The 24,865-nt window shown below is 47.8% G+C and overlaps 1 protein-coding gene across 1 annotated transcript in view; it reads left to right on the top strand.

Moving 5' to 3' along the window:
• Positions 1 to 1,123: 1,123 nt before the first annotated feature.
• The window catches only part of VAT1L (vesicle amine transport 1 like), a 134,974-nt gene continuing 111,232 nt past the window's right edge, over positions 1,124 to 24,865 (top strand). The window contains exons 1-2 of the mRNA XM_004753955.3: positions 1,124 to 1,481; positions 24,067 to 24,196. Coding sequence (XP_004754012.1) covers positions 1,255 to 1,481; positions 24,067 to 24,196 — 357 coding nt within the window. The 5' untranslated portion in view covers positions 1,124 to 1,254. The remainder of the gene's footprint in view (positions 1,482 to 24,066; positions 24,197 to 24,865) is intronic.

Here is a 24,865-nt window from a genome sequence, read left to right on the forward strand (position 1 = left end):
TCTCCCTGCTTCATGCTTGAGAATCAGCTCCTTAAAGGTAAAGACCATGTCGTCACTGAAAGCTCTTCTTGCCCCAGCATTTAGCACAATGCAAATAACCCTAAGTAATGTACCCTTTTTATGGATGAGGGAGTTGAGGATCAGAACGGTTGAGTGAGTTGCCCAAGGCCCCAAAGCTGGCAGTGGCTGCACAGGAAGTAGAATATAAACCTATCACACCCCCACTACAATCTTTCTATAAACAGCTTCAAGGCAATCTCCTCACACCTGAGCCCTCCATGGGCAGGGGGTGCCATCCAAGGATCTGAACACAAGGCAGACGCTTAACCTACTGAGCCACCCAAGCACCCTCCCCCCGAAGTCCAGGTTTTTGTATAAGTTCCTTTTCAAAGGGCTTATAACAAAACCCAAAAAGCCAGTTACTGTGTGTGTGTGTGTGTGTGTGTGTGTGTGTGTTGGGGAAGGAGTGTACACTGATCTTCTGGGGATCACAACAAAAAGAGGACCCTTTCCTGGTACAGAATTCTTTTCTGAAACCTCTTTGATGACCAAAAATGGTGTAGGTAGGGAGAATTAGCCATCATAAGAGGTTCCTGGCGACGCCTGGTAAAGAACATCTGCACTGACCCTGAGGGTCTGGAGTGAAAAGACCCTGGTTTAGACTCTCCAGGGGAGTAAGTGGGATTTCTCGTTTCCCGCTTCCCAGAACCTCTCCCCCTTTCCAGCCGGTACCGGCGATTTGGGAAACAGCCCCGTTTCCCGTCTGCCCCGCGGGCCCCCGCAGATCTGCGGGAGAGGCGGCTACCCCGACTCCGGGAGGCATCCTCCAGGCCCAGACATTCCTCTCTGTCCATTTCAAGGCGCCGAGCCTGCGCCGTAAATAACAAAGTACTGCGCCCACCATGGAGGACACTGCGTCCTCTCTCTGTGTTTTATCCACGAGTCTTGGGCAAGTCTGGGCCCCGGGGCTTCGATCAAGAGCCCGATTTGAGACTGGCTTTGGGACTGGAGTTAAGGCTCCGCTTGGGCAGCGAAGAGAGGCAGGCAGCGGGGTCGGGGGCGGGCGGGGGCGGGCGGGGGCGCGGCTCTTGCGAGGATTACGGCGGAGGCTGTGGACCTTGGCGCGGCTCGCAGAGGCTGCAGCCATTGCACAGCCGAGCATCCCACATTCAACAGGAGGAACCCGCGGGAGAGGAGCCCGAGCCCACCGCGCCGCAGCCGCCGCAGCCCGTGCGCCCCGCGCCCCTGTGCGCCATGGCCAAGGAAGGAGTGGAGAAGGCGGAGGAGACGGAGCAAATGATCGAGAAGGAGGCAGGCAAAGAGCCTGCTGAGGGCGGCGGCGGCTCTCACCGCCTCGGGGACGCCCAGGAGATGCGCGCCGTGGTGCTGGCCGGCTTCGGGGGGCTCAACAAGCTGCGGGTCACCAGGAAGGCCATGCCTGAGCCGCAGGACGGCGAACTCAAGATCCGCGTCAAAGCCTGGTCCAGTATCCGCGTCTTTCTCGCTTTCTCTCTTTGCGCGCTCGGCGTTCCCGGGGCGGGGGTGGCGGAGCCTCGGCGGGGCCGCTGCGCGGGGAAGAGTGGCCGTGGGCGCCTCCTCCGCGCCCTTCCCGGGTCTCAGATCCTCCCGCTGCCAGCGGCCAGCTGACGCTGGGGGGGATGCAGCGAGGTGGCCCTCGCCCTCGCCAAGCCGGATCTAGCGGTGACTGGAGGGGACTGTGAGCTCTTGCGCGGGGGAGGAACGCGGTGGATGGTGGCGCCCAGCACCGGGGTCTGGAAGATTGCGCTCCGGGGGCTCTCGGTGGGGTAGGACAGCCCGGCTGCCAGGAGAGGGAGTTTGATAACACGGTTAAAAAATAATAACCGTCGGCTTACTGTGTACCAGCCTTCGTGTTTAGAGTCTTACGTGTGCGATCTTATTTAATACTTGCTGAGACCCGATGAGTTAGGTACCATCATGACACCCTGTTTCAGGTGAGGAGACCAGGGCGCAGACAGTGATTTGCCCAACATCTCGCTGCCGCTACTAACTGACCAGGTTAGGATTTGCTACTCGATCTTTTCAGCCTCTGTGCTGGGTTTCTGCTGGGGCTAGCAACAGAGTGCAGGGCTGGGGAAGTGCGTTCTCTCTCCCCACTCCTGCGCTCTGCCCCTCTGATGCCTTGGTTGGGAGAAAGGCACTGGGAAGCAGGGGGTTAGGTCCTGGAGCATCTCCGCTCGGTGAGGAGTGAGGCCAAGGCTCCCCTTTTCCCCACGAGCATCTCCTGTGCTTCCAGCGTCTCTTCTGTGCTTTTCCAAAGTGGAAAAATAAACAACCCGCGATCTTCTCAGAACTGTCCCCATCTCAAACGCAGCTCAGCAATCGGAGTGTCCTTCCATTCCCCACTCCTCCTGGGGGAACTTCAGAGTTATTCCCCGCTGGGATTCGCTCTGGAGGGCTTAAGCCTTTCTGCGTGCTGTCACTATCGGATCATTTCTCTGAAGTTCTAGGAGGATTCACTGGACCCAACACTTTTTGGTTCTTTATGCAGCAGCGTGGGAAGCACCTAAGGGGAATTTGCTCCTAGCACAGTGAGATGGACTTACCCTTTCTCATGTCTGTATTTTGAAGCCCCCAGTAGACGCTGCTCCTAAAAGCAGCAGTCAGCTTACCTGTTCCTAGGTTAGACCCCAAACCTGGACTCTGGGACCATATGCAGAGGCAAGAAAAATGCAAAGGAGATTCTCCTCCCATTCACTGCTTTGGGAGCAGGTGCAGGATTCACATGCCAGGCTGGAAGGCAGCTGGCAAGAGAAGCGGGCGCTGGTCTCTGACTCATTCCTCACACGTTGCCTCTAAACATGACTCTTGGGAATTCAGGGTAAGGGAAGAGGATTTTGCAAATGGGGGGATCCGGTACAATTCTGTTTTGTTAACTCTCATGAACCAAGCTGATTGGTCCCAGAAGACGGAGCTTACGTCTGCCCTTTTCACCAACAAATCCCCAATGTCCAGCATTGCTTGTCAGACAGTATGTCCAATATCAGTTACTGCTGAAGGACTAAGTTATTGCTGGATTAGTGGAGTGAGAAAAGACGCTTGGACCAGGGTTGTTGAGTCCTTATTTTTCTTCACTTGCTGGTGGAAGAATGTCTGCTTCGTAAAACTAAAACTATATACTGATAATTTTCCTTCCTTAGCCACAGATCAAAAATATTTCGTGTGTGTGTCTGTGTGTGTGCGTGCGCGCGCTTGCCTGCGCATGAGTGTATTTCATTTTGACTCTCCATTTAGGGTACGTTCAGAGAGTGAAAATGTTGAAGCTAGTTTTTAAAGAAAAGAGCATCATTTGCAGTACAAATAGGTCTGGGTTCTCTAGTCTTATGCTAATTACATAGATACTGATAGGAACTGAAGCATTTTGAAATAATAAATGTCAAGATGAAAGCCAGGAGATTGCTTTTCAAAGCCAGATGCCCAAGCCTGTTCTTTATTGGAGACACACACACACACACACACACACACACACACACACACACGAATCACTGCAGATTCCCCACCCCAGTAGCTCAGAAAGCCAACGAGGCATGGGGGAACATTTGGGATCCAGTATTGCAAAGGGCCCAGACTGATTTTCATTTCCCCAGGCTGGAAGCAGAGTTAATCAGTTTTGCAAGGAGGGACTGAAGTAGGTTTGTGAAGCCTTTCCTCCTCCACTGGGCTAGAATCGGCTGGCCAAAGATGCCTAGTGATTGTAAGTTTAGCCTTGGGAGCTAGGATGACTCATTCTGTATTTTTATGAATCAGCTGATGGCTTCCTGGATGAAGGTCCCCCTTTTATCTGCTCTCTATTTTTAATGGGAACCTCTTATCATCAAATAGGATATGCTGTTTCCTTGGGAATAAAGCATAGTCCATCTGAACTAGCATTACTCAGACCTGGAATGAAGGTCCAAGTTGGTCACTCTATAAATTTTATGGAAATGGAAGAGAAGAGGTACAGGGAAATGCATATTTTGTTTCGCTTACCCCCTCTCATTTATGGTCCAGTGTGATAGGTTTTATGGTAGAGCAAACTGAGGCTGGAGATGTTGAGTAATATGCTAAAAACATCACACAGACAGTACAGTTAAGATTTGAGTCTTGGTCTGTCTCTCCTTAAAGCTCTGCTGTTTCCTTTTATTCCATCTTGTCTCCCTCCATGGAAGAGCCACAGGAAATAGGATTTACCTCTCTGGATCTTTGGCATGCAAGCTTGCTTTCCTTACTTTCTTCAAGGAATATGGTTCCTTTGATCTTTTTATGTCTGACTTTAGAGAACATTCTCTCGTGATTCCCAGAGTAATATGGCTTTTCTCCCCAACTGGAGCTATGACGGTCAAATACAACTCAAAAAGAAACACTTTGGAGAGTGCAGGGTGGGAGGGATTGCAGAGTCTTCTAATTTGCTACAAGAGCATCAGCTTTGATGGGGAACCCCTTTAGTCAACCGTTCACTGAGCAATTTACACAGCCAGTAATTTAAGTGGCCAAGAAGAAAAAGCACATGGCCTTTACAAGAAGAAGGATCTGGATGTCGACCCAAGCCCCATCAGTTCCTACCTGTGTGACCTCAACAGACACATCTCAGCTTCTCCAAGCTTGCCATGCCTCAACTGCAAAATGCAGAGAATTCAATGAACCTATGTTGTTGAGAGGATCAGATGCAGGAAAGAGACTGGCACTCAATAAGCAGTAGTTGTTGTGGCTGTTGTCATCGTTGTTGTATCTACGCCTATATGACTGACTTCCTGACAGTCTGATAACTTGGAGGCCATCATTTAAATCATGTAGATAATATAGGCAATGTCCTGTCACATTTGCTTCATGATGAAGAGGGAGACCTTCCTAGACATGAGGCCCAGCCCTGCCACTTGCTAACCATAGATCTTGGGTCTTGCCCCCTAGAGGCAGAGCCCAAGACAGAGATGCTTCTTTAAGTGGTTGATTGAGGGGGTGCTCTCAGGAGAATGGGAGCAAGGGAAGCAGGACAAGAAAGGAGCGAAGCAAGGATTTTGTCTCCCCTGGCTCCCACCAGGAGTTCTGGAGCATGGATTGTACATAGAGTCAATTTGACCTTGAAGCAATAGGGGAAGCCTTTGTGGCCCTGTGTGCGCCTGCATGCACGCGCGCGCACACACACACGCACACTCACCCCAACCCCCCCAATCCTCCCCCACTGTGCCACGCTTCTGTTTGAGCTCCATTCCTCTGGAAGGGGTGTGGGGGTTAGGGCGCCCCACTGAGCCAGGAGCTGCCTGCACTTCCAGCAGTGGGGGGATGGGTGGGTGTACTGCCCTGGAAAAAGGGATCCGACTGAGGTGCAGACATTGCCCTCTATGCTGGTTGGCCTTGATCATGTTGCTTATTTCTCTAAACTTCAGTTTCCTGATCTATAAAATAGAAATGATAATAGCACCTCCCTTTACAGTGCTGTAATGGAGCTGAAATGAGATACAGTGTATAAAGACCTTTTTGGTGATGCCTGGCATATAGGAAGTGGCTCATAAATGATTGCTATTATTATTTAAACTATTATTCTTGGTTTTCACAGCTACCATGTACAGTATATAATTCAAACAGGAACTTTTGGGGTGTTAAAAGGGCACTGATTAATAATTACTCTGGAGCAGGAACAGATCAGAATTCTTCTAGGCAGATTAGGGTACATGGTCCCCCCCATAACTGCTAAGGTTCAGGTCTATGCCTTTGCTGCCAGAAGTCTTGTTACAGTGAGACTTCTCTTGGATGGAATCTAGGAGGATTTGAGGCCGAGGGTCTCCAGGCTGGGCTGCAGAAATATATTTAAGTGGCCATTAACAAGCCTTGTCTGGTTTGTGGCTCAGATTGGCTTGTGATGGAAAGGCACTAATGGACTGGGGACATTTATTTTCCCCAGACTGATTTACGGAGAGAGGCCACATGAAACTGCTAGAATGAGAGCAGTTGGATGAAAAATGGTCCCAGCCGGTCATGGCTCTATTGGCTGATCTGAAAATGGGCCGAGGGCAGGCCACACTAAAGGAAGCCAACCCACGGGGGGACTCTAACATGTCACAGGAGTGGCACGCATTGGGCTAGGGGAGGGAACTAACATTTGCCGAGCACTTGTTAGCAGCCACACACTGAGTTCCCTGCTGTGTACTTAGTTTCAGTTTATCCTAACGACAACTCAACAATATCAGTACCACTGTCTCTATTTTAAAGATGAGAAGCTGACATTCAGAGACATGGGACGATCCCCAACCACTAATCCAAGTCGGCCTGTTCCTGGACTCCTTACGTTTGGGAGAATCAGAAAGACTCAGTGACAAAGGTACAACAGAGAAAGGCCTGAGAGACCCAGGGGTACAGAGAGGCAGACAGGCACCAAGCCTGGAATCAGGAATACAAAGAACCATGCTTGCATTTGACTGAATCGAAGTATAAATGATTAAGACTCAAAATGGTACAGTGCCATCTCGCCCTCCCAAAATGGCCATTGTATTTCTAAACCACGCCCATGTCCCTTTATTGCTGACTGACGGGACCCTTTAGAGATCTACTTAAGATCACATTGCTAGGACTGTTGGTGCAGAATGCCCATGCTGATTTAACACAGTCACCACTCCTTGGATCCACTGGGACATTCAGGTTCCTTCCTCTTCCCTCCTCTCTCCACTGGGCTATCACTACATTAGTGACTTGACTGTAGGATACCCCCAAACGGCACAGCATTAAAGTGTCACCGATATGGCCAATCTAATGAAACATGGCCAATATCATCTTTCCCGTGTGTATTCAAATAAACAAGTGGAGCGCGTCAGGTTAAGTGACAGTGACGTTTGTAAAGCTGAGAAACTGCTTGGAGGGTCCCTAGTACCCAAGCCAGGAGCCTCTCTGGCATGGAGGTAGGAACAAGGTGTTCTGGATCACTCTGTTGGATAGAGATGTCAGGATTTGACAGAAAGGGATGACTCTGTGCTGACTCACTCTGAGCCCTGCTTGGTGACAAGGAGATGAAGATGCTACTTTAGGGATCTTACTTATTCATGAAAGTTCGCATCTGCCCATGAACTGTGTCCTCCCCGGTGAGGCCTGGGAATAGAGACCAAGTCTGCTTTTCATCCAATAATGGGACGGACTTCTTGCCCTCCCAGCAACTGGAGGAAGAAAGGAAGCCCAGAATCAGTGGTTCTTCTATTTCATAGAAAAAGGAAGTACAGAACATCTCATAGAACATCTGGCATACAGTAGGTTCCCATAAATAGCGGCCCGATCTTAATTATATAGCAGGTGGCCCGTGATGGGCAAAGGAAGCAATGACTGATAATCACGTTCATCCTACCCTCTCCTTGCACCATCTTTGGAGCAACAAAAGCCCATCGCTGTCCTCCATTTTACACTGGACCCTCATAACCCCATTAGGTTATCAAGCTTACTTTCCAAGAGAAGAAAGTGGGACTCAGAGCTAAGGTGGAAAGAGTGAGAAGCTACAAGAGTTCTGAGTTCAGACCCGAACTCTGCCTCACCATGGCTGTGTGATCTTAGTCAAAGAGCACTTTCAACTTGCCCACATCCTCATTTTGGTAATTACACTTACTTTTTGGTGTGTTAGGAAGACTACAGTGCTGACTGTCCCTTGCACACCGTGGGTATTCAGGAAGGGTTCTTTGCCCTCCTCAGTCACTCAAGCTGTAAAAAAACAGGTGGGAATTGGATGCCATCCTCTGGTCCTTGGTCCCGCTGTTCTACCAAACTACACTGGCACCAGGGAGCAGGGGGCTGGCTTTTGAGTCTCAGTCCCAGGGCTGGAATGGATCTGGACTGATCCACACGGGAGGCAGCATGATTTCTCAGGTAGCTGGGGTGCAGAACAGTACAGCCTCTGGAGTTCGTTCCCTCTCATTCAGAGGAACCCAAATCCCACGACCTTTGGGTCCATCGCTGGCATTCAACGCTAACAACAGAGCTCCCCCAGGCATGGGGGAATGGTACCCCCATGACCCCAAGTTCCTGACATTTCTCTTAATAGGGATCTTTTTTGGCACCTTGGCATTTGTCATAGAAGAAGAAGTTTAATTAGATACAAGAGGAGCCTCTTCATAGGAAAAGGGCAGCAAGCGTGTAATCTCAAATTAGTTTGATTCCTCTGTGTGTGATCTCACACAGAAAATCAGTTGGAGCCACGGTATTAAAATGAGTAAATTTAATGTTTGAAGGCCCAGGAGACAAAATATGTGCTTCAATGAAGGAGCTGTTTCATCTTTGAACGTGATATTTTCTTGATGAAAACACGCAGTCAGCTTCTGTCCTCAACCCCGTTCTGTCAGTGACCCTTGACCCCTCAGCTACGCCTCACCCCTCTGGCATCGTTCTGGAGCCAAAAGCATGCTAAAGAGTGCTTTCCCAGACAGAACCCCCTTGGGAAGTGAAAGCATTGGGCCCTTTTACTCTAGACTTGTCTAAATGGCTGTAGTCCCCAGAGCCCAATGCAGGATCATTATCTTCTGTGAAGGGAATGATCATGATTCATTTCTTGGGCTGCCATTGACTACGCACCCAGACTGGATGAAAGGAAGGATGCTTTTTGGTTATAGTTAATGTCTGAAGTGAAACAGACCTGAATTCCAATCCTGGATCTGATGGTGTTAGCAACCTGTCCAACCTTAGGAAAATGTCTTCAGCTTTTATCGTCTCAGTTTGCTCATCTGTAATGTGGGTATAATTACAGCACCTGTGGGGTACTTTTTTGTGGGAGGGTAAAAAGAGACAATACATCTAAAGTATCTAGTAATGGTGATATATTTAATATTTGTTGAACGAAGTCCTTGTCACATAGTATATGTTAAATATGTCGTAGTGGTAGGGAGGAGACACAAGGAATAGGACATTACAAAGTCCCTCCATACTTCATGAAGTTTTCTGGATGGAGCCCCTATTCAGACTCCAAAGGGTACAAGATCCTTATGTCAAAAGTAGCTTGGGGGCACCTGGGTGGCTCAGTGGGTTAAGCCTCTGCCTTCAGCTCAGGTCATGATCTCAGGGTCCTGGGATGGAGTCCCACATCGGGTTCTCTGCTCAGTGGGGAGCCTGCTTCCTCTTCTCTCTCTTTCTGCCTGCATCTCTGCCTACTTGTGATCCTATCTGTCAAATAAATCAATAAAATCTTTAAAAGACAAACAAACAAAAAGTAGCCCAGACAGGATGTGCCATCGTGCCATGACATACACCAGAAGATTCAGATGAATTCCTGAAGGAACAAGAGAGGAAATGGAGCCACGATGTACTGTGCTCCTACTGTGTGCCAGAAGCTGAGCCAAGATCAGAGATCTTCAAAAAGAAGACCAGTCACTTCTGCTCTGACTTCTCTTTCCTTTATTTCAGTCATGCCAACCATCATGGTGAAGTTGTCTCTGGCCTTCTAGGCTCTCCCCTCTTCCCTTCCATGTTTTGTCTTCTCCTCACAAGGTAGCTTCATGGGCTTCTCCTGCAACGAGCTTCCTTCCTGAGACTAGGAGACATGGTGGCCTTCTGCTGCAGATGGCTCGTGCGAGGTTAGCAAGGCCCAATGCAGAGCCCCAACTTTTTCTCCCAGTTTTCAAATATCAAGGAAGGAATCTTAATGGCCCTTTGTGAATCACATACTGGACACTGGATCTCTCTTTCTCTCTCTGCCTGACCCAAGGGAATGACGGGCTTGGCCACTTTTGCATCTTGTACCCTCCTACCCTGAGGGATGGAGCATAATGATTGCCCTACTAGGAACACACGAAGTGAGTGTGTATGTGTGTGTTGGGGGGTGGGGTGCGTAGATACTCTGAAAGGAATGGAAGGCAGTTAACAGAAGACAGGGGTGAGAAACACACCAAACTAATCAAAATGGTAGCCACCGCAGAGGAGGGGAGAGTTCAATCTTCACCATAAAACGTGACAAATCAGAGATGGGACTGGAGAAGCCAGCTCTATTCCCTATCCTGGGACCTTATAGTCTCAGCACAGAGTGACTGCATCAATTTAAAAAATGACATATATCATATTTCCAGCTTGGAGGCCCACTGTCTTTTAAATCTCTTTGGTAATCCTGGAAGTTCTAGAAACTTGCTCTATTATCATATAACTGTTGAACACCAAGCCTGGTGCTTGGTTAACAATAGGCACTCAATAAATGTCTGGGGAATGAACGAATTCATTACCAACTTTCCCCCCAAATGTTAGGTGTAGCTTTCTGCAGAAGTTACCATAGCATCAGCACTGACTTGCCTAATATAGGCGGCAGCTGGTCCACGCCCGTGTGGCCTCAAGCTTCCCTCTGTCCCCTCAGCTTCCTCTGTCAGGGGCCTCCATCTCTCCAGCGTGTGGGGCTTGGAGGGGAGACTTGAGATGCCGACGGAGCTCAGACGGTTCAGTTTCACCTGTCCTTGATACCATCTGTTCTCTTGAAACTGGACGTTTGCTTTTTGAATTCTCTCATAACTACTTGCCCTTGGCTGGGAAGTGTGGGGTCTCGGACTTCGCAAGATGCTCTGTCGTTTTCTGTTCACTGACATCCCGCAGCACCGAGTGCAGGAGGCCAGGGATCTTGGAGAGAACCCTGTGGGCTGCGTCTGGGGACTGTTACTCCAGGAGGACTGGCTCAAGCATGCCTGTCCCGTGTGTCTACCCGGGGACCCGGGCATCAGCAGCCTGGATGCTGAGACAGTATTTGGCCAGACTTAGGCGGTGCTCATGTCCCAATGTGCATAAATAACCCATCGTTACATTGTGCACCTTCCCCTCATGCAATGGTATAGGTCAGTTACATCTCGGTAAAGCTGGAAAGTAAATACATTATTTCAAACTACTGGGGGGAAAATCCATCTTTTTAAAAATATGCAGTATAGTATGTCCATAACTCTGTTCCTACCTTCCTTGGTAGGTCTCAGGACCTTCCCCTTCCACACCTGCCAGATGGGTGCCAGGGTTTCCTGCCCTGACACAGGCAGTTCTGCTGGTTGCCCCACTGATTCTGACCCCCTCTTCTTGCCCTGTTCTGCCCCTCCTACCACACCCTGGAGCCACCCCGCCATGTTTCCCATCCTCTCCATCCCGCGTGGTGTGCCCCTCTGCTTAGGTTAAAAGCAGCCTCTGCCACCTTATGTATTCATGTCCCTGCTGTTCCGAGCTAATAAATGTAACACCCTTTGGTTAATTACTTATCGTCGCTATTATCGTAATGGCCTTTATTGAGTATCTCTGCTAAGTGTTTCATAGGCATTTCTAGGATACTGAACATTTCACAGATGAAGACATAGGATCAAAGAAGTGAGGGAATTTGCTAAAGATCACACAACTAATTAGACAAAGAGAGCTGATGTTGATTGAGCCAGGTTTCTCTCTCCCCAGGGCTTCATCTTCCTGGGTTTTATACCCATTTTCACTGCTCTGTCCTAGACTCAAACTGAAGGGTGTGAGGGTGATTTCACACCACAATCGAGCCGCTCCCTGCCCCCCTGCCCACCCTTGTATTGCCATGGGTGGCTTCATCCTGACTTACTCATATTCTCCAACTCATGGTTGCCTTAGGATGATTTTTTTTCTTTTCTCCAGAAGGCTTAGCTGCTTTCATGCAGACAGATCCATAGTGGGGCACCTCCACTGGCCCCGACAGCCTTGAGTCCTACACTGAACGCGGATGAGGCTTTCTCTGCTGCCTGTTGTGCTCTACAGCCCCTTCTCCTTCCTCCCAAAGCCCACATACCCGCTTCTTCCAAAAGACTCTCCATCAAGTTAGACTTTCCTTTTTTTTTTTTTAAGATTTTATTTATTTACTAGACTTCCCTTTTTTATTTATTTATTCCTTGTCTAAGATCAGAAACAATTGTTTTTCATTGGTCTACACTCCACCTAGTTCCATCAGCTCATGCGGAGCTATTAATTACATATTATTCCCGTGACTGGTCTGAGTGATCTTGTAAATAGATACTTTTTTACCCTCCCCGCTAAACTCACTGACATTGTACCTACTGGGGACCTAGTAATAAGCTCTGAGTCTGCATTCTGCATCCAGAACCCAGGACATGAAATGCAGTTAGTCACGCGCCCACCCTCCGGAAGGGTTTCTCTGCCTTCAGATCGTGGAGAGCCTTCGGTGTGCGACTGCAGAGGACTCTTTCCTCTGGGACTGCTCTTCCGTAGGAGATAAACAGCAAAGGCAATTTCACCTTCTTATTCCCTCAGAGCCCCAACCTCTCGGTGCTCCGCCAACAGCACTTGCAGGAGACTCGACTTCTTGCTTTTGCTCTTTTAGCATTGTCTTTGCTTTTCCTATTCTTCTCCTTCCCTTTTGTATCCTTGATGTAGTTGGGTCTGTTCACTCTCCAACAGAAGCCCAGCTTCCAATACAATTTCAAAGCCCTGTCAGGTTCTATGGAGTCCTTTGGAAAACACCAAAGCTAGATCCACTTGTGCTCCAGAGGAAATCCTCTCGAAAATTTCCTCTCCCCATCTCCATTCCCCGCCCCCGGCCTCCTGCTAACCTCCAAACTGGCTCCCCGCTACTCTTCAGACTCCCCCGGACTCTCAAATCCTGCCCTTGGATCTCCGTCTTACACATTTATCTCTGCTCGCCTTTCACGCCTCTTCTTTTATCTTCCAGAAGTAAATCTTTGCTCTTCCTGAAGCACATCAATCAAGTAGGACTTTGATCCTCTCCGTCCCCCTCCAGCCTGCTATACTAGCTTACACGCCGAGGCTGCGCGGGCCGAGGTCATCCCCTTCAGCAAGAAGGAAGGGAAGAGCTTGGATCACTCCTAGCTATTGTCCTGCAGATACCTTCCGTGGACGCATAGTGTTTGCAAGACCAGAACACACCCCGTGCTAAGCAATGAACACAGAGGGGTGGGTTTTCGGATCAGCTCTGCCTTGGAGCTGCTCAAAGTCTATGGGGGGGGGTGGAGACAGCAGGGTCATGCTTCTGCTACTACCTCCTTCTTAGGCTAATCCCATTTAAATATTAATTAGCTAACCTTAAAAGTTCAGTTCCTTAATCACTCTGGCCCCATGTCGAGTGTTTGGTAGCCACATATGGCCAGTGGTTGGACAGCACAGATCTAGACTTTTCTACCACTGCAGAATGTTCAGCTGGGTAATTTGCTGCTCTAGTCTTCACCTTATCTTTTGGTACTGAAACAACTCTTTCACTAAACACTGTTTTTATCAGTAGTGATGACTTAGGGGATCACTGTCATGTTAAAGTCAAAATGGACTGTTTCTCGATGGGGCCCTCACCCTGGTGGGTCTCCAGTGAGATGTTAAGCAGGAACCGCTTTGCACTGTCTGACACTTCCTTCTCAACTGCCTTCTCCCTGCCATTGAGAGGGGAGATGAAACAAAAGAGTTTGGGGAAACAGGAGCAAAGGATACACCCCTTCCTAAGTGACACGTCCCAGGGGACACCTGCAAATGGGGATCGGGGCAAAGCGAGTCAGGAACCACCCTCCCTGTGCAGGCTATGACCCCTGTACCATCTCTTGTTTTGGGGAGTGTCACACCATGTAGTCACTTATTTGTTGATCTCCGAACTCCTGGGAAGGAGAGCCACCTTCGGCACCGTCACGGCTGTAACATTCAGGCAAGCCCCCAGCTGTGGAGGGGCTGCTGAATTTAAACGGAATTAGATTGAATGTTCTACATAAGCAACCACTGCCAGACGCCTGTTTGAAGTCAGAGACTCCATCAACATCTAACTACGGAACACGGAGATTTTAACCTTTTTAGGAACCGTCTCAGGAACAAATACCTGCTGTGTCCCCAGGAGAAGCGGAGAGTAAAGGAGGGACTCCAGGTCCAGAAATCAAGGGGTTCGTCTTGGCATCAAGGAGAGCTTGTTTTGGATCCATCAGTACCATGCTTTTGTGTTTCTGTTGAAAGCTGGCTCTTGATATTTCAATTTTCAATCACTGGCCATTTGGTTCCATTTTTGGAATACTACTGAAGTAGGTTTTGAATACTAACTTGGACATAGGGTTGGAATATATTTCCTCTCTCAGAGGGAATGAACCAGACATGTACAACTCTAGCCCAGACTACGCTGCCTCATCATCATCTATAATTTGTGGATCAGGATCTGGGGGGGAGCAACAACAGTGTTATTGACTTCATAAGCAAAATGGTAGATTACAAAGGACATCAAAAGTGCTGGGGAGCTCTGTTAGGTCTCACATGGCCACAGTGGTCTGTTTATCTGGAAACAGTGGTTAGAGAGGGTGGGCAAGGTCACGTGGAGCCCGTGTCAGGAACCACAGGCCAGCGATGGGGAGAGCAGAGTCTGAGCATTACTTCCAACCTTGCCACCGCTGATGGAACACAGGTGGCTTCTCCCTCCTGAGGTCCATCCAGGACAATTGTGGCTGCTCTCCAATGAGAGGCCTCGTTTGAAATCTGCATAAAAGGTGTCCTTGTTTTAGACAATGAGTGTTTTTTCCCCCTCCCCTAACAGATTGCTATCAGTCTTGAGATAACAGAATGGGTGCTTACACAAACCCAGAAAGAAAAAAAGAAGAATTTGGAAGCCAGATTTTCTGAGATCAAGGCCTATTGTCCTGGGCTTTCTCAAGTTATCAGCTGAGATGAAGAAACAAAAACAGAACTGGCAGCACTGGGGAGATGAGGGAATGATCAGACACCTGCTTCTTTGCCCCCGCTTGGACTGGGAGTTAAATACTTTGATGAACACAGAGCAGCGGGAGAAGTGCAGTGTAAAGAGGGCGCACCTCCCCCTCCGGGAGTGGCTTGTGCTTGGAGCACAGCCTCACGGCTGGCCCTCCTGGTGTTCTGGGAGCTGGCCGAGGCGCCCATGGACACTCCCCAAGCCAAGGGAATTCCACACTTCCCACCTGGAGTCTGACAGTGTTCTCCTCCACGGCCACGTCCCTCCCAGCATTCTGTGACCTCCGACCTCCCACAGACCCACAGCAAGCCCCGAACTCCTACTATTTTTCGGGAACCTTCCCAAGTATTCTGACAATCCATCTGCCTTTCCCTTTCTTGTTTTTCTTAGTGTCTGTCCCTTCCTTGGTGTTTTGGTCCCTTCAATTCCTGCCTTTCCCTTTCCTCTTATTTTCTCAGGTCCTGGCTTAAAGATCTCACTCTCTTTTCTTCCATTGGTTATAAAACCTCTGGACCTTTCCTCCTCAGGGGCCACCATATAAAGCTCCATAAATATGTACCATCAGTGACAGCTGCTCTGTGCCCACAAGGGAATAAAACCTAGAAAAGGAAGAAGGTGCCTTCTGTCTTACAGCGGATATTGGGTACACCACCCAGAACCCCTCTAAGGATCCAGGCCCTGGAGTGATGGTGGCCAACCCCTCCCGGCTGTGCCCCTGTGCTCTTTCCCCGGGGCGGGGGGGCAGCTCTTATCCGGGACTAGCTGATGTGAGGGTATGAAGGCCTTGTCCCCTGGCCTTGATTCATGAAGACATGAGGGGCCATCCTAGCTCTGGATGCTCTGAGAGAGCATCACTCAGATTTCCCAGCTCCTTGACTCATCTGTCCCATGGAGCCCTTCCTACCTCCCGAGCATATCCTTTCTGTGGATAAACTGAGTCTTTTTTACTACCACATCAGTGTCGAACTTTCTTTCTCTACTCAGCCGGGTGCCCTCAGGAGCGCACAGGTATTGTTTCTAGAGCTCTCCCCTTCGCACCTCCTTGCCTGCAAATCTTGGGCTCAGAGGCTGCTTCCCAGGAAAGCTGACCTGTGACACCTTCTTTGTGTCGTGATGGTGGAGGAGAGAGAGTGACAATGCCAGCAGCTCACGTTTATTGAGTCTTTCACCGTGCGTGAGGTGCTCTGTGTCACAAGCCCTGTCATACACCGTCCACACCAGCACCCTGCACGGTGAGCACGTTGCTACCCCATTTCGGAGATGAGCAAACGGAGGCTCAAGGACTTCCAGCAGCTCACGGGAGAGGGGGCCAGAGGGCTAACGCTACGGATCGACATTTAGCTTCAGTGGTAGCGGAGGACCACCAGGACAATTCCTGGGTGACTCTTTGCTGGGGGTCAGTGTTCTGACTTCATGGTGATCTTGTGGGACAGCCTATGTCTGGTGGCTGTGTGAGCCCTCTTGCCTATCCTCTATAAAGTCACCCATCACGCCGTACTATAAGCAGCTTTTATAGTTTTGAGGGCCCCTGTTCACTCCGGGGAGCCAAGCCTTAGGATACGCTCGGGAGGTAGGAAGGGCTCCATGGGACAGATGAGTCAAGGAGCTGGGAAATCTGAGTGATGCTCTCTCAAGAAGCAAAGGCCAGTAGCCAAAAGCATAGCCCTGGACTCACATTATTTGGTTTCGCACCTTGGTTTCGAGAACCTCAATGTACCTCGGTTTTGTTCCTGTAAAATGTCGTAATATGAGCGATCCCCTAGCATTGTTTTTATTGTTGTAAAAATCATGCTTCTAAAACACGTAACGCCATGCCTGCTATGTAATAAGTATCCCCAAACTGTTCTCTAGCCACAAATAATTTTTTTTTCTAAAGATTTTGTTTATTTATTTGACAGACAGAGATCACAAGTAGGCAGAGAGGCAGGTGGAGAGAGAGGGAAGCAGGCTCCCTGCTGATCAGAGAGCCCAGTGCAGGACTCGATCCCAGGACCCTGAAATCATGACCTGAGCTGAAGGCAGAGGCTTAACCCATTGAGCCACCCAGGCGCCCCCAAATAATTCCTTTTGTCCCCATGCCCCATCATCAGAGAAACTAGAATGGAGGTTTCCACATATCTGTCAGTTTCTGGTGGGGGGAGTGCTCCAGCTGTCACAAAGTCCTACGAAAGAACATGGTCCCACTGAGTGAGTACTGGTTACACGTGAATTCAAAGGGTGTTGGACATGTTTCAGAGAACGCAGGAGCTCATGATTTCCAGAGACTTAAAGCATGTCGGTTGGTTCTATATTTTAGACTCTGTCCCATGACATCTTTCATGATCTTCATAAAACCCCTAAGTCACCAAGAACGTGACAACCTCTATTTTTGTTCACAATTTGGGTATAGGCGTTAGCAGCGTGATAACCACGCCAGTAACAAATTCGGGAGGAAGAGCCAGTTTTTTGGATGAAAGAATGAGGATCCAAAAAGAGCCAGACAAATTGGCATAATGAGGCTAATCTAGTAAGACCGCATTTCACAAGGATATGTATAATCCTTTGGACCAGGATCAAAAAATTCAAGGGCCCTGGTGGACAGTGAGAGAGCTTTCCATTTTCTTATCTATTTAATCATCGTCTATTAATTTTTACCTTGCCTCATTCCAAAAAGGACATGAAGTCGCTTAAAAAGAAAGGATACTGCAGCCAGTTCCCTAAGTGGTCCCCAGACCAGCCGCGGCGGCATCACCGGGAAACCTGCTAGAAATGCAGAGTCTTGGACCTCACTCTAGACCTGCTGAGTCAGAAAACTCAGCAGGAAGGCCCAACAATCTGTGTTTTAACAAACCCTCCAGGGAATTCTGATACATCATAAAGTTTGAGATGCATTATATTAGAGTTTAAGATTACTTTTTTTAAGATTTTTTTTTTTTTAATTCATTTGACAGAGAGAGACACAGCGAGAGAGGGAACACAAACAGGGGAACTGGGAAAGAGAGAAGCAGGCCTCCTGCTGAGCAGAGAGCCCAGTGCGGGGCTCGATCCCAGGACCCTGGGATCATGACCTGAGCAGAAGGTAGACACTTAACGACCAAGCCACGCAGGCGCCGCAAGATTTTTTTTTTTTTTTTTAAATGGAAACTCCAAAGCATTCAGAAAGTTAAGATGAAGTTGAGTGTTAAGATGACAGAGAGGACAAAGACCATAACGTCCTGCAGCTGGATAGGGGCAGGCGGAGTGCTGCAAATCTGGCTCGGAGCTTCCTACCAGCCAGTGCAAAGAAAGGAATATAATTAGTTTATAAACTGCTGGGATTGGAAGATCCGTACAAACCAGTCCCTGTACTGATATTCCTGTCTTCATAAAGAAGCAAATGTATACTGTAACAAGTGATATGCTCAACAATAGTCCCTCGTAGGTAAAAGAACATGTTTCTGTAGGGACTGAACCAATGACGAGGCAATACTTGGGATTTCTGTCGGGTGTGAGATCAGAATGTGTGATGGAGTTCTGCTGATCTGTGTCAACAGAAGTAAGCTGCTGCAAGAGGGAGATTTTCATCACACTGTTCTCTGTGTGGTGGTCTGACAATGTTTGGAGTCCCGTGGCCAGTGCTGAGGGTACCAACAACCGGGGGAAGGAACTAAGAGGCAGGAAGTCTACAATCCTTCCATATAAACAACCCGTCCCTTCCTTTCACCTAGAGAATAAAAGACAGGGGAACTTCTCCATATGTCCTTGCCTCTTTTTGGCTAAGCTTTTTGGGCCAATATCATTTCAAATTGGAAAGTTAATAAACTATAGCTGGTTCTTCCATCATCCACTTGGTGGTATCCTGTAACGAATCCTTTGTGTCTTTCTTCAATATCATTAGCATGTCCAAAAACAATGGACAGCTCCCAGACAGGAGCCTTGAGGACAAGAATACAGACTAGTCCACCATGCTGTATAGTAGCCCTAACAGTCAAAAGCGCAAGATTGGAAGTCATACGAAAAGGGCTCGTATCCCAGTTCTGTCACCAACTATACAACCTCAGGCAAGGCATTTCACCTTCTCCATGCCTCTCCTTCCTCGTGCACAAAATGGAGACTGAAATGGTCCACACGTTAATACATGCAGCGGCATCGTCACAGGAGAAACATTTGTTGAGTCTAGCAGAATGTAAAATGAAGGCAGCTAAACCTCTCCCATGACACATTCCAGGGTTGGCATCCATCACTTAGAAGGTAACAGAAAATAAAGTATAGAGACTATGGCTGGCTTGCCTTCCTTCTGAATACAACCTAAGCATCCCAAATCAGTGTCTTTTTCTAAGACCACCAAGTATCCCTTCCTGTTTACCTATGCTTTTTTTTTTTTTCTTAAGATTTTAAAATTTCTTTATGTGAGAGAGAGTGAGCACAGAGAGAGTGAGGCGGTACAGGTAGGGAGCAGAGGCAGAGGGAGAAGCAGAGAAGCAGGCTTCCCCTTGAGCAAGGAGCCCAACACCTGTCTCCATCCCAGGACCCTGGCTTACTCCCACAACCCTGGGATCATGACCTGGGCCAAAGACAGATGCTCCAGTAACTGAACCAGTCCGTCACCACCGCCCTTCCCCTCCACCTCCCATTTACTTCAATTTGGTAATATCTTGAGGAGAGCACACAGGACAAAGGAGCACCAAGTAAACAGTTTGGTGTTTACTTGGTGCTGGGGAGGCGCTTACCTGGGGAGGGCCTCAAAGGCTCAGCCAAGGCCCCACCATGCACGGATGACCATATCTACTTACATCTAAGAGTTCATGGTGTCAGGGGTTACACAACAAACAAGGAGTTTGAAGACTTTGATTCAATTCAAGTCTCAGCTCTGCCATGTGCTAATTGGTGTTGTCTTTGACAAGTCAGGTTTCTTATCTAAGGAGTCTCATTATTCACATCTATTTAATGGAAATAATAACATACACACTTGTCGCCTTTCTGGGATTGTTACAAGGCTTCATGAGATGTGTGTGAAAGCACATTGCAAACTGCACTGTCCTGTGACATAACAGAGTGAGATTTTGTAAAGGGACTAACCCCACATCTACCTGTGTCTTCTATCACGTTTCTCATCCTTTGCTTTGAGATTTTGGGGGTCCCTTTGCCAAACCTGTCTTCATAACCCTTTAAACATAGCCTTTGAGTAACAGTATGGGAAGAACAATTTAAAGTCTTCTTTATTAAAATTATACAAATCTTTGGGGCTCCTGGGAGGCTCAGTGGGCTTTGGGGCACCTGGGTGGCTCAGTGAGTTAAAGCCTCTGCCTTCGGCTCGGGTCATGATCTCAGGGTCCTGGGATTGAGCCCCTTGTCAGGCTCTCTGCTCAGCAGGGAGCCTGCTTCCCTTCCTCTCTCTCTGCTGCCTGCCTCTCTGCCTACTTGGGATCTCTGTCTGTCAAATGAATAAATAAAATCTTAAAAAAAAAATTATACTAATCTTTGAGAAAAGTAAGATTACCTAGCAGAACATTTTATTAAGCACTTTCCAGCACTATTTTATTTTATTTTTGCAACAATTTTAAATGTTTAAGAACCATATAAATATTAGGTAAGAGAGACATCTGTAGATTACCCTCTATGTGAGCCTGGGTCATGAAAATAGTCCTTGCCATCCCCAAACAATGTCTCAGTGAAAATCAGGTTATCTTAGAGAATACTGGAAACTATAATTAAGAATATGTATAGTTCAGCAGAAGAAAAGTGTCAGCCCCCACCTAAGTCCATGGCTTCGCTCTTCACTGTCTGTGTGGCCTTGGGCCAATAAACTTAATATCTCTGCACAGTGTTACTGGTTTTGTTTTTTTTAAAAATGAGGTCAGGGTGCCTGGGTGCCCCAGTGGGTTAAACCTCTGCTTTCGGCTCAGGTCATGATCTCAGAGTCCTAGGATCAAGCCCTGCATCGGGCTCTCTGTTCCTCAGGGAGCCTACTTTCCCCGCCTCTCTCTCTGCCTGCCTCTCTGCCTACTTGTGAATCTCTCTGTCAAATAAATAAGTAAAATCCTTTTTAAAAATGAGGTAAAAAATGTCTGTCCAGTGGATGATTTAGGGTTATTGATTATAGTATTTGTTTTACTTTGTTTGTGTCTTTTGGCTTCGTCAGACAGGGACCACACACGTAACCCAAACAAAGAGGTTCTGTTCTAAAGACAGGTGTGGAGTAGCAAAAGAATTCGTGAGTCAGAGGGCAGGAGGCACACTGGGCCTGGGCCAGCCCACGTATGGAGACTGGACCTTCTCACTCTTGGCAACCTGGCACCGAAATCTGGGAAGCCCACCCTTGGTCAGCCTGTTAGGTTGCTTCTATTGCTCTTCTGAGTCTTTTTCCTTTAATTTCCTACATACTGGCTTTTTCACTTTTGCCTTCCCAGAGCGCAGGTCAGTGGGGCCCTCTAGCTCAGTTCTATCTTTTGATGTCCTTCCTGATGAAAAGTTTTTATTGATATGTGTTTCCTAATTCCGAGTTTTGGAGGGAACGCTGGTAAGAAGCAATGGATTCCTGCTTAGGTTAGGCATGGCCACTCCTCCAACCTTGGGCCCCCCACTGGTACAATCCGCTGTCAAGAGAGAAGTGATAAACATGGCCCCTAGGACACGTCACTTCAGCCAGGGCCATGGGTGAGGTTCCCATGAGGAGATGCTGTATGTAAGTGTTCAAGTTCTAGACTTCGCTTGCATTCAGATCCTGACTTTGACCGTTTCGAAAGGTGAGACCATCAGCAAGTTACTTCATCGTGCTCAGTCTCTGTTTTCTCATCTGAATAATGGGTGTGATAGTTCATACCTCGTAGGACTATCGTTGAGTCTTAAATTATGAAAGTAAACTACTTAGCACAGTTCTTGCCACAAACTGAACCCTCAGTAAAGGCTCGCTGTATCCATCTCAGGAGCAGGTGTGTGGACGGGCACCTTGCACTAGGTCCGGTACAGCATGTAAAGGTTCTCCATTAATAAATGTTCACCACTCTTTGTGTGGGCATGAACACTGGCCCATCCCCTGTCCCCTGGAATATACCCACTTCCTGTTTCTTTCCTGACGACAGGCGGCATTCTCCACAACCCCAGCAGAATCGCTTCTTGCCTCACTGTGGAAATGGGATGTTATGGGCTTTTCTAAAGTCGGTCTTACTTGGCCTTTCTTGCTGGATTTGCACAGCTGGCTCTCAGCTTACAGTGTGCCCATGTCATGCTGGATGGGAGTCCAAGGTGGCCCGACTGAACAGCAAAACAAGTGTCTAGGATGCGACCTTCTCCGGGGGGCTAGCAGGTTTACAGGACTGTCAGGTAATTTCTTCTGGCATTGCTCCATCAGGGTCTTGGGAAATCACAGGTTTTCACACAATGGAAAACACTGAACTAAAATATGCAGGAATCGGGATGGAGTGCTTGATCTGGGACATAGAAATTCCTTTTATTGTTAGGCTGTGATGCTTGCTTTCTTTGGTTGGGTTGGAAGATGGGTTGTTTCACACAAGTGAAGCTTATGGGTATAGCCAAGTTTTCCTATCGCAGTTCTGAAACTGTTTTTAACTCTTGTTCAGTGGGAGTCTTCCTAAAACGTAGCATGTACTTCCGCCTTCTCAAGAGAAGATACACATCTGAATGCTAGCGTTCATTGGATACTTACTATGTACCCGGCATCTTGCTTAGGTGTTTACCTGCCACTCATTTTCCCAGCACCCCTGTGAGACAGGTATGACCATAGCCTCCACTTCACCGATCAGGAAACAGAGGCTTGCAGAGGCTAAGGAACTGGTCCGAGGTGACACAGGCGAAAGTGGTAGAACTGGGATTGGTGCCCAGGCCGCTCCAGGCTCTTAACCTGACCGTGCTACTGGAGAACAGTTTGGTTGATCAATGACCCTACGAACTGTTAACCATCAAAGCGTAGGATCTCTGGAAGTCTACATGCGCATCTCGGAAATGTGTCCATTCCTCCAAGCATCCCTTTGCTCCTTTTTGAAAGGCCACTCACACCGGCGACACCTCTGTTTGAGTACTCATGAGTACCCTCCTTCACCTGGCAGGTGCTGCTTGGTACCTGTTATGCCGCTGTGGGTCTGGTACATGCCAGGTGCTCAGGAAACAGAGGGACACGAGGCAGGTGGCTGCCTTTGAGGAGGACACACATTAGCGATACTTCAGCTGGGGCAGGAAAAATTCAGGCTGGGGCAGCCTGATATGTGGCCAGGAAAACTTTGAGAAGGTGGCCGCTCTTGAACCCACCTTTCAAGGAAGTCATCCTCCTCATCGTTACCCACTCTCTGTCGGGGACAGTGATGACCAGGAGATCTAGGTAGAATTTGATGTTTCCTTGGCTCCAAGGCAGCTGAGGAAGGAATGGGCAAGCTGTGTTTCAAAAGTGGTTCGAGTCATCTTGCTTGGAAAAGAAGGACCCTGGGCCAGACCGAGGAGTTTTTACGCCTGTTCCCTATAACCCGAGTCTTTCTTAGAATGGTGGCTTATGAAAACAGTTAGTAACTAACTCTATATACTCATTAGAGTATCTGGTGAAAAAAAATGTGTTTTCTAATTTGATTAGTAAATGAGTGTTCAACGCAGTTTCTAAGACTAGCTCTTAAAAAGAAAACAACAGTTTGGAACACTGATATTATTAAAATTGAGTATATGATTTTCCAAGGGGATGGCTTAATATATTTTATCTTATTTTATTTTATTTTATTTTATTTTTTTGCTTAATATATTTTAATGATAACTAATGTATTTCAAAAGTAGTATGTTAATAGAAAAGACCTGGTCCCTTTTCTCATCCAGAGAGAACTAAGATTTGTGAAACAAACCCTCCAGTATCAATCTGTTTGATTTCATGTCCAGTTACAGTCCCCCAGTTGGATGTAATGTAGTCCCTTGAAGGTGGCTACTTGCCATTATGGGCGCTGTGCTGGTGTGAGTTTGTGCGCTGACTGATATGTGAGGTTGGTTTGAGACCTTTTGAATCTGTCCTTTTTCTCTCTCTCTTCTTGCGGACTGGCTGATGGCCATGGTGTCTGGCTGCTTTCCATGTGTCTTCTTAGAACTCCTTCCCAGTATATTCTTTCCCCACGAGGAAATGCTAGCACGGCTAATGTCCAGGTTAGCCAACACGTGTTGTTAGAGTAGGAGCAAGCAGGCTCTGCGAGCGCACAAAGGGGCTGTCTTGTACATCGCAGGGCAACATCCACAACGGCTATTCCAACTGCCAGGAAAGCATCCCTTGTCTGTAGAGATAATTGTTTTTGCTTTATTTGTGACTTCCAGTCAAATGACTTACTATTAGGCATATTTTTCAAGAAATAAAAAAAATAAATAAATAAAAAGAAAAGAGAGAGGAGTGGGGGAAAGGGACGGAAGAAACGTCAAGCCAAGTGTATTCTCTTGGATTCCATTCTGAATGTCTCTCTTTCTACATTTGCCATTCACAGTGGTTTAAACTTCATTGACTTGATGGTGCGACAGGGGAACATCGACAACCCTCCCAAGACCCCCCTGGTGCCAGGATTTGAGTGTTCTGGGATTGTGGAAGCTCTAGGGGACAGCGTGACAGGATATGAGGTAATGTGCTGACTAATGATGGAAGAAAGTCATATCCGTTTGGAATCTGTTGACATATAAAAGATGATGAAAAAAAAGTCTGAGAGAATCTATGGTGTGTGTTATTATTGTATCTCACTGGTAGGTTTTACTAACATGTTTATAAATCATAGGATTTTCCGCATGCCTCATGCCTTTCTCGTGTACTGTCTTGGTTGCTCCTGGGGACAGCCTGGTGAGGTAGCCAGGGAAAAATTTGTCTTCCCCTTAATTCATGCAATACAGCTGTTGACAAGAATATCTGGCTTTGGATTAACTAGGCTTGCATAACCCCTCACCCTCTCCATGGCTTCCATTTTCCCACTGCCTCAGGTTCAAAAACCAACTTCAAAACATAGAAGTTGGGCAGAAACATCCTCTGTATTTCATAATCTGGTTCCTTTCAGCATCTACTTAACTGATGCATTTAAGTAATCGCTTATAAATGATTCCCCCCCCCCTTTTTTTAAGATCTTATTTCTTTATTTGACAGAGAGAGAGAGAGAGAGAGATCACAAGTAGGCAGAGTGGCAGGCAGAGGGAGAAGGAGAAGCAGGCTTTCCGCTAAGCAGGGAGCCCATTGTGGAGCTCGATCCCAAAGGCAGATGCTTAACTGACTGAACCACCCAGGCGCCCCTTATTAATGATTCT

The sequence above is a fragment of the Mustela putorius genome, unplaced genomic scaffold (genome assembly GCF_011764305.1).
Source record: "Mustela putorius furo isolate JIRA1106 unplaced genomic scaffold, ASM1176430v1.1 tig00000174_pilon_pilon_pilon, whole genome shotgun sequence".
NCBI lineage: Eukaryota > Metazoa > Chordata > Mammalia > Carnivora > Mustelidae > Mustela > Mustela putorius.